The sequence below is a fragment of the Scyliorhinus canicula genome, chromosome 3 (genome assembly GCF_902713615.1).
Source record: "Scyliorhinus canicula chromosome 3, sScyCan1.1, whole genome shotgun sequence".
Classification (NCBI taxonomy): domain Eukaryota; kingdom Metazoa; phylum Chordata; class Chondrichthyes; order Carcharhiniformes; family Scyliorhinidae; genus Scyliorhinus; species Scyliorhinus canicula.
The window spans coordinates 177067341-177080365 of NC_052148.1; the positions used below are offsets into that span (position 1 = coordinate 177067341).

At 46.4% G+C, this 13025-nt stretch overlaps 1 protein-coding gene across 8 annotated transcripts in view; it reads left to right on the plus strand.

Annotated features, from left to right (window-relative positions):
• The first annotated feature begins 937 nt into the window (after positions 1-937).
• Positions 938-13025, plus strand: part of paqr3a (progestin and adipoQ receptor family member IIIa) — a 36689-nt gene continuing 24601 nt past the window's right edge. Inside the window, exons 1-3 of one of the 8 annotated variants that reach the window (XM_038791802.1) lie at positions 938-1001; positions 1908-2108; positions 2416-2578. In XM_038791802.1, coding sequence (XP_038647730.1) covers positions 1912-2108; positions 2416-2578 — 360 coding nt within the window. In that variant the 5' untranslated portion in view covers positions 938-1001; positions 1908-1911. Of the gene's footprint in view, positions 1002-1059; positions 1313-1344; positions 1647-1898; positions 2109-2415; positions 2579-8789; positions 9061-13025 lie in introns of those variants that run through there. The other 7 variants (XM_038791799.1, XM_038791798.1, XM_038791800.1 and 4 more) reach the window with 7 other exon arrangements.

Here is a 13025-nt window from a genome sequence, read left to right on the forward strand (position 1 = left end):
GTCACCCCCTCTGCCCCGGGATCAGTTAATCCGGATCCCGGAGTCACTCCCTCTCCCCAGAGGTCAATTCAATCCGGATCCCGGAGTCACTCCCTCTGCCCCGAGGTCAGTTCAATCCGGATCCCGGAGTCACCCCCTCTGTCCCGGGGTCAGTTAATCCGGATCCCGGAGTCACTCACTCTGCCCCGGGGTCAGTTCAATCCGGATCCCGGAGTCACTCCCTCTGTCCCGGGGTCAGTTCAATCCGGATCCCGGAGTCACTCCCTCTGTCCCGGGATCAGTTAATCCGGATCCCGGAGTCACTCCCTCTGCCCAGAGGTCAATTCAATCCGGATCCTGGAGTCACTCCCTCTGCCCCGGGGTCAGTTAATCCGGATCCCGGAGTCACTCACTCAGCCCCGGGGTCAGTTCAATCCGGATCCCGGAGTCACCCCCTCTGTCCCGGGGTCAGTTCAATCCGGATCCCGGAGTCACTCACTCTGCCCCGGGGTCAGTTCAATCCGGATCCCGGAGTCACTCCCTCTGCCCCGAGGTCAGTTCAATCCGGATCCCGGAGTCACCCCCTCTGTCCCGGGGTCAGTTAATCCGGATCCCGGAGTCACTCATCTGCCCCGGGGTCAGTTCAATCCGGATCCCGGAGTCACTCACTCTGCCCCGTGGTCAGTTCAATCCGAATTCCGGAGTCACTCCCTCTGCCCTGGGATCAGTTCAATCCGGATCCCGGAGTCACTCCCTCTGCCCCGAGGCCTGTTCAATCCGGATCCCGGAGTCACCCCCTCTGCCCCGAGGTCAGTTCAATCCGGTTCCCGGAGTCACTCCCTCTGCCCCGGGGTCAGTTCAATCCGGATCCCGAGTCACTCACTCTGCCCCGAGGTCAGTTCAATCCGGATCACGAGTCACTCACTCTGCCCCGAGGTCAGTTCAATCCGGATCCCGGAGTCACTCCCTCTGCCCCGAGGCCTGTTCAATCCGGATCCCGGAGTCACCCCCTCTGCCCCGAGGTCAGTTCAATCCGGATCCCGGAGACACTCCCTCTGCCCCGAGGTCAGTTCAATCCGGATCCCGGGGATTCTGTCTGAGCCGGAAGTTTCCGCACGGACCGTATCCGGTTCAAGGCCGGAGCTGAGCCCAGGCCGGAGGCTGAGCCCAGGCCGGGTGCCCGGACCGGAGGCTGAGCCGCGGACTGTGTCCTGCTGCCCGGGCCGCTGGGACGGTGTCTGTCTCCGGAGAAGATGTGGCCGCGGTGCCGGTCCTGAAGAGCGAGGTGAAAGTTTCCCCATTTCCAAACGGGCGGGGGACGGCTCCTGGTTAGGTGATTAGTTAACTGGTTAGTTGGGCTGGTTTGACTCGGTTGAAGGTGAATCTGAACATCAGGTTGGGAAGAAGCGCCTTCCTTCTCTGTCCCCTGACTCTCACCATCAGGGTTAACTTTCAGTGATGCTGTTGGGGGTTTCATGCAAACACAAACATTGATATATTTATTGTGGGTCATTTAAGAACAGTTTTGTGGCCAGATGATTGAGCTACCTTTTAGTTCGTTGAGCTATTTTTAAAAAATAAGTTCAAAGTGCGAAATAGCGTGAGAAAATACATTTCAAGGTTATAATAACTGGTAACGTTTTTTCACACTGTCGATTTCAAATCAGGTAAATATCTGGAGGTGTAAAAGAGCTATTGAATGTTTATCAAAATGTAATACAAATACTGTAGAATAGACATATAAAGATTTTTATAATATCATTTATCGTATTACATAGTTCAGTCAATCTTTTTCTGTATAATTGAATTATTTTGGAGCCTTTGTTTACTCAACGTGGTGTTGAATGGACTTTATTGATTTAATCTGTTTGATATACGTTCCCCATTTCTGATAACATCTTGTCTTTTTTTATGTTTATAATTTCCAGCATCATGCCTCAGAAGTTGTTTAAAAGTGCCCATTACATTGAACTAGGAAACTACCATTATTGGCCTGTTCTTACACCACGAGGCATCCGTTTGTACACCTATGAACAAATTCCATCCTTTCTTAAGGAGAATCCTTATATTACAGATGGATATAGAGCTTATTTACCTTCAAAATTGTGCTTAAAAAGGTGGGTTAGAGAGTAAGTCCTTTTCAGTTTTTCAAATTTTAGGATACAAATGCATGTGCAGAATAAAAATCAGTCCTTGTTTCATGTTTCATTTATCCCTCAATCAATAAGTTTCATTTTTGGTAACTAATTTGGAAGTATTAAAGATCTGGTCTCAATGATGAAAGTATTATTTCTTAGATACAATGTTGTACATAATGTTACCATGTATGTAAATAGATTTGATGTAGCTCATCAGAAGACTTAGGAAATGAGTTTTGTTATCTAAATAATGCTCTTGTATTTTTGCATTGGAATAATTTCATACTTTTATCTACAGTCTTTTCATTCTTTCGAATGAGACGGTGAATATCTGGAGTCATCTACTTGGATTTTTTCTGTTCTTCGGTCTTGGCATTTATGACATGACTACTGTACTTCCTGAAGCAAATGCCTCGAGGGATGATTATGTTATATACTCCATCTGTCTCTTCTGTTTCCAGGCAAGTTGTTTAGACATGTTTGTACATTGAAGAAATATCTTTAGAAGGATTGTTGGATTGCATGTTTTTTTTTGTGAGTGCTAGCTATTTCAGCTAAAAATTGTGAACTGACAAGTGCCTCTCTTAAAGGACCATCTCACCATCCTTTTACTATAGATTGTCACATGAGACAGAATAGTGGTACCTACTCTGCATCTAATCCAGGCCCCTTTCCATGGGTTCTAAGTGTCCCATCCTCACACTGACAGCCTATCAAAAAAATATTTCCCCAGTATTGTAGCTTTCAAATGTTCTGAACAGAGTAAACAGTTCCAGTTTTGTATTGTTAGCCCCACTGAAAGAATACCAAATTTACTGTGCTTGGTTTATTTATTTTTATTTCTTCATATTGGTCTTTTGGTAGCCGGCTTGAGCTTGCTAAGCTGCTGGCTATTCTCCTTTTTCTCTTGCTGGAAATAGGTTAGTTTTACGCAAGTGAAAGTGGAGTTTATGCATACTTAAAGTAACTTTATTTATTCAGTAATTCAATATAGAATATTTTCACTGTTAAGCAAAATAAACTCTTCCTTACCTTGCAGTAATAATGAGAGAGACACTCTTTTTATGGACACTCTGTTGATCATGAGCAAAAGTAAGCCGGAGGTTTGTGTAGAGATTAATAGAATATGTAGTGGTGTAAATAATTTATCCCCTTGTGTGCCAAAGATCAGAACCTAGATTTTCTGATTGATCTTTTTTAATACTAGTGGTGATTATTTTAAAATAGGTAAACTAACATTAGGGTTAGCCGAATGTCAACCAGAAAGCTTTTAAGAGCTGGTACAACACACCTTGTGTTATCAATATAATAGTACAGTTGGTTGGTTATGTTTCACAACACTTTTTTGGACTGAGTCCGGGAAGCCTTTTTATTTAATTTATTTTTGTGAAAAAAGAAAATTAGTTTGCGTTAAGTCAATGGCAATTTTGTAATCAAGGGAATTGGGTGCAGTGAGGAAGGAGGTGCTATTTTAACTCTTTAACATAAAAAGAGTGTCCATAGAGGGAATCAGAGCTGAGTAGAAGCCCAGAAGCATGAATTGGGTGAACAGGTAGGTGAGCGATTGGTGAGTTTTAAGTTTTTTTTCCTCTCTCTGTCAATGGAGACAGAAGTTTAAATTGGTACTGGGGAGATATAGTCTAACAACACCAGGTTAAAGTCCAACAGGTTTGTTTCAAACACTAGCTTTTGAAGCACTGCTCCTTCCTCAGGTGAATGGAGAGGTATGTTCCAGAAACATTTATATAGACAAAGTCAGAGATGCCAGACAATGCTTGGAATGCGAGCATTTGCGGATAATCAAATCTTTACAGATCCAGAGATAGGGGGTAATCCCAGGTTAAAGAGATGTGAATTGTCTCAAGCCAGGACAGTTGGTAGGATTTTGCAAGCCCAGGCCAGATGGTGGGGGGTGAATGTAATGCGACATGAATCCAAGATCCCGGGTGAGGCCGCACTGATGCGTGCGGAACTTAGCTATAAGTTTTTGCTCGGTTTCTGGAACATACCTCTCCATTCACCTGAGGAAGGAGCAGTGCTCCGAAAGCTATTGATTGAAACAAACCTGTTGGACTTTAACCTGGTGTTGTAAGACTTCTTATTGTGCCCACCCCAGTCCAACGCCAGCATCTCCACATCCTGGGGAGATACGAGCATTGCATTCAATCTATAGCTTAAGTAGTTAAATGATTTGATAGAACTACTGATAATCATTGACATTTCAAAACCTAATTTGTTAAATGAAACACAGTAAAAATGCCAGGGAAGGAGATGTGTTGAAACTCTAGCAAGAGGGAGGTGGTGAATATCAGTGTGATCCACGACAACCACACCTGCAGCAAGTATCAGCAAGCTTGAGGAACTTTGGCTCAGAGTTGATTTTCTTTTCCAATTCAGGAGCAATTTAGAATGGCCAATCCACTTACCCTCCACGTCTTTGGGTTGTGGGGATGAGACCCACGCAGACACTGGGAGAATGTGCAAACTCCACATGGACAGTGATCTGGGGCTGGAATCAGACCTAGGTCCTCAGTGCTGTGAGGTAGTAGCACTAACCACTGCACCACCGTGCCTCTCCTGCTCCGAGATGATGAGATGAAGTCTGAACTCTGGGCATTGTGATGTGTCAGGAAGTGGGAACGTTACCTGGATACTTGGTTCCAGGAGGTCCTCACATCCCTTGGCTAGGTACTTCAAATGTAGTCGATTGGTCTGGCTTAGGAGGTTGTGATTACCCGTGAGGCAGATTTGGGGATTCAGAAGTTGGCAGTGGAGGAGCCACAGCCCTTGTAAATATTTAAGAGGTCTGCAGTGGTTCTTGCAGCTTATGGGGACAAGAGCAGGACAGCAGGGAGGATGAACAAACTGACCACCACATTGTGTTGCAGGGTCCTTTCAAGTGGGGAAGAGTTAAAAGTAATGTAGTTGTAGGGGATAGTATAGTTAGGGAGATGGAATTGGCTCTTTCAGCTGAGAGCATGAGATCTGAAGGCTGTCTTGCCCGACCAGTGCCAGGATTAAGGATATGTCCTCCAAACTGAAGAGGAACTTGGAGTGGGAGGGGAAGGATCAAGTTGTTGTGGCCGACGTGGGTACCAACACATAGGTAGGAATAAGAAAAGGTTCTGCTAAACGAGTATGAGCGAGCTAATAGCTAGGGTTAAATCAAAAAGCTGAACCACAAAAGTAATAGTCTCTGGATTACTATCTTGGTTTGCAGAAAAGTACTGCATTTAGCGTGGATAACTTGAATATTCACATCAATTGGACAGATCAAATTGGTAATTGTAACCTGGAGGATGAGTTCATAGAATGTATTTGGGACAGTTTCTTAAAACACTAGATTCGGCAAGCTAGAAGGTAACATGCTATTTTGGACCTGGTAATGTATAATGAGACAGAGTTTACGATAGTGACATTTAAGGGGCATCTTGACAAAAACATGAATAGGATGGGAATAGAGGGATACTGACCCAGGAAGTGTAGTAGATTTTAGTTTAGTCGGGCAGTATGGTCGGCACGGGCTTGGAGGGCCGAAGGGCCTGTTCCTGTGCTGTACTTTTCTTCTTTTGTTCTTTGAGACAGTATTAATTCATTAATTACTTATAGTAAAGGATCCTGTCAGCAAGAATGATCATAACATCATAGAATTTCACATTTATTTTGAGATTGAGAAATATGGATCCATAACTAGTGTCTGAAAGGCAATTCTAAAGATGTGAAGACAGGGATGCCTAAAGTAGACTGTATAAATGGGTTTAAAAGTGATATGGTGGAGAAGCTGTGACACATTTAAAGAGATATTTCATAACTCTCAACAAAGGTATATCCCATTGAGAAAGAAAGACTTTACCAGAGGATACACCATCTGTGGCGAACTAAGGATGTTACGTGTGGCTTCAAATTGAAACAAAAGGAATACAATGTTGTGAAGATTAGTGGTAGGCCAGAAGATTGGGAAAGTTTTGGAAAACAGCAAAGGGTGTCTTTAAGAAAAAGTAAGGAGTCGGGAATTGTGTGTATAAGCTATGTTGGCTGGGTATGGTTGTTGGTTGGGGGGGGGGGGGGTGTTATGTACTGAATTATGTTTACATTTGTATTTGTATCCTTTGTTGTTATAAAATCATAAATTCCTTAATAAAATGTTTATTTAAAAAAAAAGAAAAAGTAAGGAGAAGTTGGAATATGAGAAAAAACTAACAGGAAATAGACAGTGGAATCTTATACAAATATATAGAAAGGGTAAGAGCTCTGGTGAGCACTAGTCCAGAAAGCCTGGGAAATTAATGATGGGAAAGAAGGAAATGGCAGAGGCTTTGATCAAATATTTTGCATCCATCAGCAGAGTAGAGGACACAAGAACAGATCAAGCAGTAAAAGGGAGGGTGCAACTGAAAACAATCAGTAGCACTCGAAACCAATAGTATTTGTAGCTGACAAGTGCCCTGGACCCGATAGCCTGCATCCTAGGGTCTTAAAAGAAGTGGTTGCAGAGATAGTGGATGCATTGGTTGTAATCTTCTAGAAAATCGGAAATGTAACACCTCTGTCCAAGAAAAGATGGAGACAGAAAGCAGGAAATTACAGGCCAGTTACCCTCATGCTTGCCCTTGGGAAAATGCTAGAATCCATTATTAATGTTAGCGGGACATTTAGTAAATCATAATTCCATTGTTGGAGTGACGTATTAGCATGGAAAGAGTAATGGTTAACTGACAGGAAACAGATTTAAACCTCATGTAAAGAGAAACAGCATAGCCAGGGAAAATGTTGGCCTACTCACGGAAAGTGTTGAGCCAGAGGAAATGGGCAAGGTGAGTACCTTGCATCAGTATTTGCCAAAGAGAAGGACTTGGTGCATGATGAGTTTAGAGAAGGGTGTGTAGATATTCTGGGTCATGTAGATATTAAAAAGGAGGTGTTGGGTGTCTTAAAAAGCATTAAGATAGATATGTCCCAAGGGCCGGATGGGATCTACCGCAGAATACTGAGGGAGGCAAGGGAGGACATTGCTGGGGCCTTGACAGAAATCTTTGTATCCTCATTGCTACAAGTGAGGTCCCGGAGGACTGGGGAATAGCCAATATTGTTCCTTTGTTTAAGAAGGGCAGAAGAGATAATCAAGATGTAGGCCAGTGAGCCTCACGTCAGTGGTAGGGAAAATTGGAAAAGATTCTTGGGGACATGTTAATGATAATCTTTATTAGTGTCACAAGTAGGCTTACATTAACACTGCAATGAAGTTACTGTGAAAATGCCCTAGTTGCCATACTACGACGCCTGTTCGGGTACACTGAGGAGAATTCCGAATGTTTGGAAACAAATGAACTTATTAACAATAGGCAGCATGGTTTTGTGAAAGGGTGGTTGAGTCTCACTAACTTGATCAAGTTTTTTGAGGAAGTGACGAAGATGATTGATTAAGTAAGGGCAGTGGATGTTGTCTCATGGTCTTCAATAAAATATTTGACTAGGTCCTTCATGGCAGACTTGTACAAAAGGTGAAGTCGCACATGATCAGAGGTGAGCTGGCAAGATGGACACAGAACTGGCTTGGTCAGAGATGACAGAGGGTAGCAGTGGAAGGGGCATTTCTGAATGGAAGGCTGTGACTAGTGGAGTTCCGCAGGGATCAGAACTGGGACCTTTGTGCTTCGTAGTATAGATAAATGTAACTGGTCTGATTAGTAAGTTTGCAAGACAAAGATTGGTGGAGCTGTGGATAGTGAAGAGGGGAGGATACAACTGGACATACATTGGTTGGAGACAAGAAATGCATATGGCGTTTAATCCGGACAAATGCACTTTGGAAGGTCTAATACAGGCGGTAATTATACAGTAAATGATAGAATCCTTAGGAGTATTGGCAGGCAGAGAGATCTGGGCATACAGGTCCATAGATCACTGAAATATATTGTCGCTCCTTCATTGTTGCTGGGGCAACATCCTGGAACTCCCTCCCTAACAGCACAGTGGGTGTACCTACACCTCCTGGACTGTAATGATTCAAGAAGGCAACTCACCACCACCTGCTGGTGGGCAGCACGGTAGCACAAGTGGATAGCACTGTGGCTTCACAGTACCAGGGTCCCAGGTTCGATTCCCCGCTGAGTCACTGTCTGTGCGGAGTCTGCACGTTCTGCGTCGCTCCCACAGTCCAAAGAGTGCAGGTTAGGTGGATTGGGCATGATAAATTGCCCTTGGTGACCAAGAAGGTGAGGGAGGGGTTATTGGGTTACAGGGATAGGGTGGAAGTGATGGCTTAAGTAGGTCGGTGCAGACTCAATAGGCCGAATGGCCTCCGTCTGCACTGTGTGTTCTATGTTCTGAAGGGCAACTAGGGATGGGCAATAAATGCTGGCCTAACCAGTGACGCCACATCCCGTAAAAATTAATTTTTTTAAAAAGTGGCAATGCAGATGGATAAGTTAGTCAGAATAGATAGCCAGATGCTTTATCCCAGGGTGGAAAAGTCAATTACTAGGGGACATGGGTTTAAGATGCAAGGGGGAAAGTTTAGAGGAAATGTGCAAGGAAAGTTTTTTTTACACAGGGTGGTGAGTGCCTGGAACTGGGTGCCCGGGAGGTGGTGGAAGCAGGTACGATAGTTACATTTAAGGGGCATCTTGATGAACATACAAATCGGATGGGAATAGAGAGATACGGACCCCAGAAGTGCAGAAGTTTTAGTTTAGACAGGCATCTTGATTGGCACAGGCTCGAAGGGCCTGTTTCTCTGCTGTACTGTTCTTTGTTCTAGATGGATCATTTTCAGGATGGCAAATTATAACTATTGGAATGCCAGAGGGATCACAATTGGAGCCTCAACTATTTACGATCTACATGAATGACTCAAAGGAAGGGACTGGATTGTTGCCAAAATTGCAGACAATACAAAAAGTTGAGATGGATACAAAGTATCTGCAATGGGATATAGATTGAAGTAAGTGGGCAAAGATTTGACAGATGGTATATAATGTGGGAAAATTATGATATTGTCCACTTTGGCAGGAGAAAAAGAAAAACAGAATATCACTTAAATGGAGACTACAGAATGCTGCAGTACAAAGGGACCTGGGTGTCCTTGCACATGAGTTACAAAATGTTAGCATGCAGGTGCAGCAAGTTGGTCTTTATTTCAAGGGTGGTGGGAGTATAAAAATCAGGAAGTCTTGTTACAATTGTACAGGGTATTGGTGAGACCACACCTCGAGTACTGTATGTAGTTTTGCTCACCTTAAACAAGGAGGAACACACTTGCATTGGATGCAGTTGTGAGAAGTTAATTCGGCTGACTCCTGGGATGAGGGATTGCATTAGGAGGAAAGGTTGATCTGGTTGGGCCTGTACTTATAAGATTCTGAGGAGGCGTGACAGGGTTGATACTGAGAGGATATTTGTACCTTGTGGGGGAATCTAGAGCTAAGGAGCATAATACTAGAATAGGTAGTCTCCCATTTAAGACTGAGATGATGAGGAATTTCTTCTCAGAGTTGTCAGTGTTTGGAAATTTCTTTCCCATCGATCAGTAGAGGCTGGGTCATTTAATATTTTGAAGGCTAAGTTAGACAGAGTTTTGATTGACAAGGAAGTCGAGGGTTATGGGGCCAGCTGGGAAAGTGGCGGTTATCAGATCGGCCATGATTTGACTGAATGGCAGAGCAGCCTCAAGGGGAGTGAATTGCCGACTCGTCCTATTTCTTTTTTTTTAAATAATTTTTATTGAAAAATTTTGAATTTATACAACAATAACGCACCATAGTAAAATACCAAAAATAACAATAATATTAGCAATCATACACATTCGCCCCACCTCCATGAACAACACAACATTTTAACACCAACGCAAATTAACACAATATAAAGTTACAGAATAGAAACTACAATAAGGAACACCCCCCCCCCCCCCCCCCCCCCCCCCCCCCCCCCCAGTTGCTGCTGCTATTGACCAAGATACCTATCTTTGAGCCAGGAAGTCCAGAAAAGGCTGCCATCGTTTATAGAACCCTTGTATTGATCCTCTCAGGGCAAATTTGACCCTTTCCAATTTTATAAATCCCGCCATGTCACTGATCCAGGTCTCCATACTTGGGGGCCTCGCATCCTTCCACTGTAGCAGAATCCTTCGTCGGGCTACTAGGGACGCAAAGGCCAGGACACCGGCCTCTTTCGCCTCCTGCACTCCCGGCTCTACCGCAACTCTCAAAATCGAGAGTCCCCACCCTGGTTTGACCCTGGATCCAACCACCCTCGACCCCCTTTCCAGAATTCTTCCAGTGCTGGGCATGCCCAGAACATATGGGCGTGGTTCGCTGGACTCCCCGAACATCTGGTGCACCTGTCCTCACCCCCAAAGAACCTACTCATCCTAGTCCTAGACATGTGGGCTTGGTGCAGCACCTTAAATTGGATGAGACTAAGCCTCGCACATGAGGAGGAAGAGTTGCCTCTCTCCAAGGCATCCGCCCAAGTCCCGTCCTCTATCTGCTCCCCGAGTTCCTCCTCCCATTTAGCCTTCAGCTCCTCCACTGACGACTCCTCCACCTCCTGCATTACCTTATAGATGTCAGACACCTTCCCCTCTCCGACCCACACCCCCGAAAGCACTCTGTCCATCGTCCCCCGCGAGGGCAGCAAAGGGAATCCCTCTACCTGTCGCCTAGCAAACGCCTTTACCTGCAAGTATCTGAACATGTTCCCTTGGGGAAGCCCAAATTTATCTTCCAGTTCCCCCAGGCCCGCAAACCTCCCGCCAATAAACAGGTCCCTCAATTTACTGATGCCCGCCCTTTGCCACCTCCTAAATCCCCCATCCTTGTTCCCCGGGATGAACCGATGATTGCCACCCAATGGAGCCTCCATCGAGCCCCCTGTTTCCCCCCTATGCCGTCTCCACTGTCCCCAGATTCTTAGGGTCGCCGCCACCACAGGGCTTGTGGTAAACCTCTTAGGGGAGAGCGGCAACGGCGCCGTTACCATGGCACCCAGGCTCGTACCTCTACATGACGCTATCTCCACTAATTTCCATGCCTCCCCTCCCCCCTCCATCACCTATTTACGCACCATTGACACATTGGCCGCCCAATAGTACCCCATAAGGTTGGGCAGCGCCAGCCCGCCTCTATCCCTCCCCCGCTCCAGGAACATCCTCTTCACTCTCGGAGTCCCATGCGCCCACACAAAGCTCAAAATACTTCTAGTCACTCTCCTAAAGAAGGCCCTGGGGATAAAGATGGGCAGGCACTGAAAGAGGAACAAGAACCTCGAGAGCAGATAGAGGACGGGACTTGGGCGGATGCCTTGGAGAGAGGCAACTCTTCCTCCTCATGTGCGAGGCTTAGTCTCATCCAATTTAAGGTGCTGCACCGAGCCCACATGTCTAGGACTAGGATGAGTAGGTTCTTTGGGGGTGAGGACAGGTGCACCAGATGTTCGGGGAGTCCAGCGAACCACGCCCATATGTTCTGGGCATGCCCAGCACTGGAAGAATTCTGGAAAGGGGGTTGAGGGTGGTTGGATCCAGGGTCAAACCAGGGTGGGGACTCGCGATTTTTTGAGTTGCGGTAGAGCCGGGAGTGCAGGAGGCGAAAGAGGCCGGTGTCCTGGCCTTTGCGTCCCTCCCTGCCAACGATAATGGCAGCATGTCCCACCTCTTGAACTCCTCCTCCATCTGATCTACAAGTCTGGTGAAATTATGTTTGTGAAGAGTCCCCCAGTCCCTGGCCACCTGCACCCCCAGGTACCTAAAGCTCTCCCCTGCCCGCCTATGCGGGAGCCTACCAATTCCTTCCTCCTGGTCTCCAGGGTGCACCACAAACACCTCACTTTTGCCTAAATTTAATTTATAACCTGAAAAGGTGCCAAACTCAGCTAGCAGCTCCATCACCCCCGGCATCCCTCCCACCGGGTCCGCCACATACAGTAACAGGTCATCGACATACAACGACACCCTATGTTCCTCCCCACCTCGCACCAAGCCTCTCCACCTCTCTGAATCCCTCAACGCCATCGCCAGCGGCTCGATTTCTAGTGCAAACAACAAGGGGGACAGGGGGCAACCCTGCCTGGTCCCTCGGTAAAGCCAGAAGTACTCCGACCTCCTCCCATTCGTGGCCACGCACGCCATCGGGGTCTCATATAGCAGCCTTACCCATCTAGAACATAGAATATAGAACAGTACAGCACAGAACAGGCCCTTCGGCCCTCAATGTTGTGCCAAGCCATGATCACCCTACTCAAACCCACGTATCCACCCTATACCCGTAACCCAACAACCCCCCCCTTAACCTTACTTTTATTAGGACACTACGGGCAATTTAGCATGGCCAATCCACCTAACCCGCACATCTTTGGACTGTGGGAGGAAACCGGAGCACCCGGAGGAAACCCACGCACACAGGGGGAGGACGTGCAGACTCCACACAGACAGTGACCCAGCCGGGAATCGAACCTGGGACCCTGGAGCTGTGAAGCATTTATGCTAACCACCATGCTACCCTGCTGCCCCAAATGAACCCTTCACCAAATCCAAACCTCCCCAACACCTCCCATAGGTACCCCCACTCCACTCTATCGAAGGCCTTCTCCGCATCCAGCGCCACCACTATCTCTGCCTCCCCCTCAATCGCCGGCATCATGATGACATTCAACAATCTCCGCACATTCGTGTTCAGCTGCCTTCCCTTCACAAAACCTGTCTGGTCCTCATGCACAACCCCTGGCACACAGTCCTCTATCCTGGTGGCCAGGATTTTTGCCAGCACCTTAGCATCCACGTTGAGGAGAGATATGGGCCTGTATGAACCACACTGCTGGGGGTCCTTGTCCCTCTTTAAAATTAACGAGATCAGCGCCCGCGACATCGTCGGGGGCAAAGTCCCCCCTTCCCACGCTTCATTGAGTGTCCGC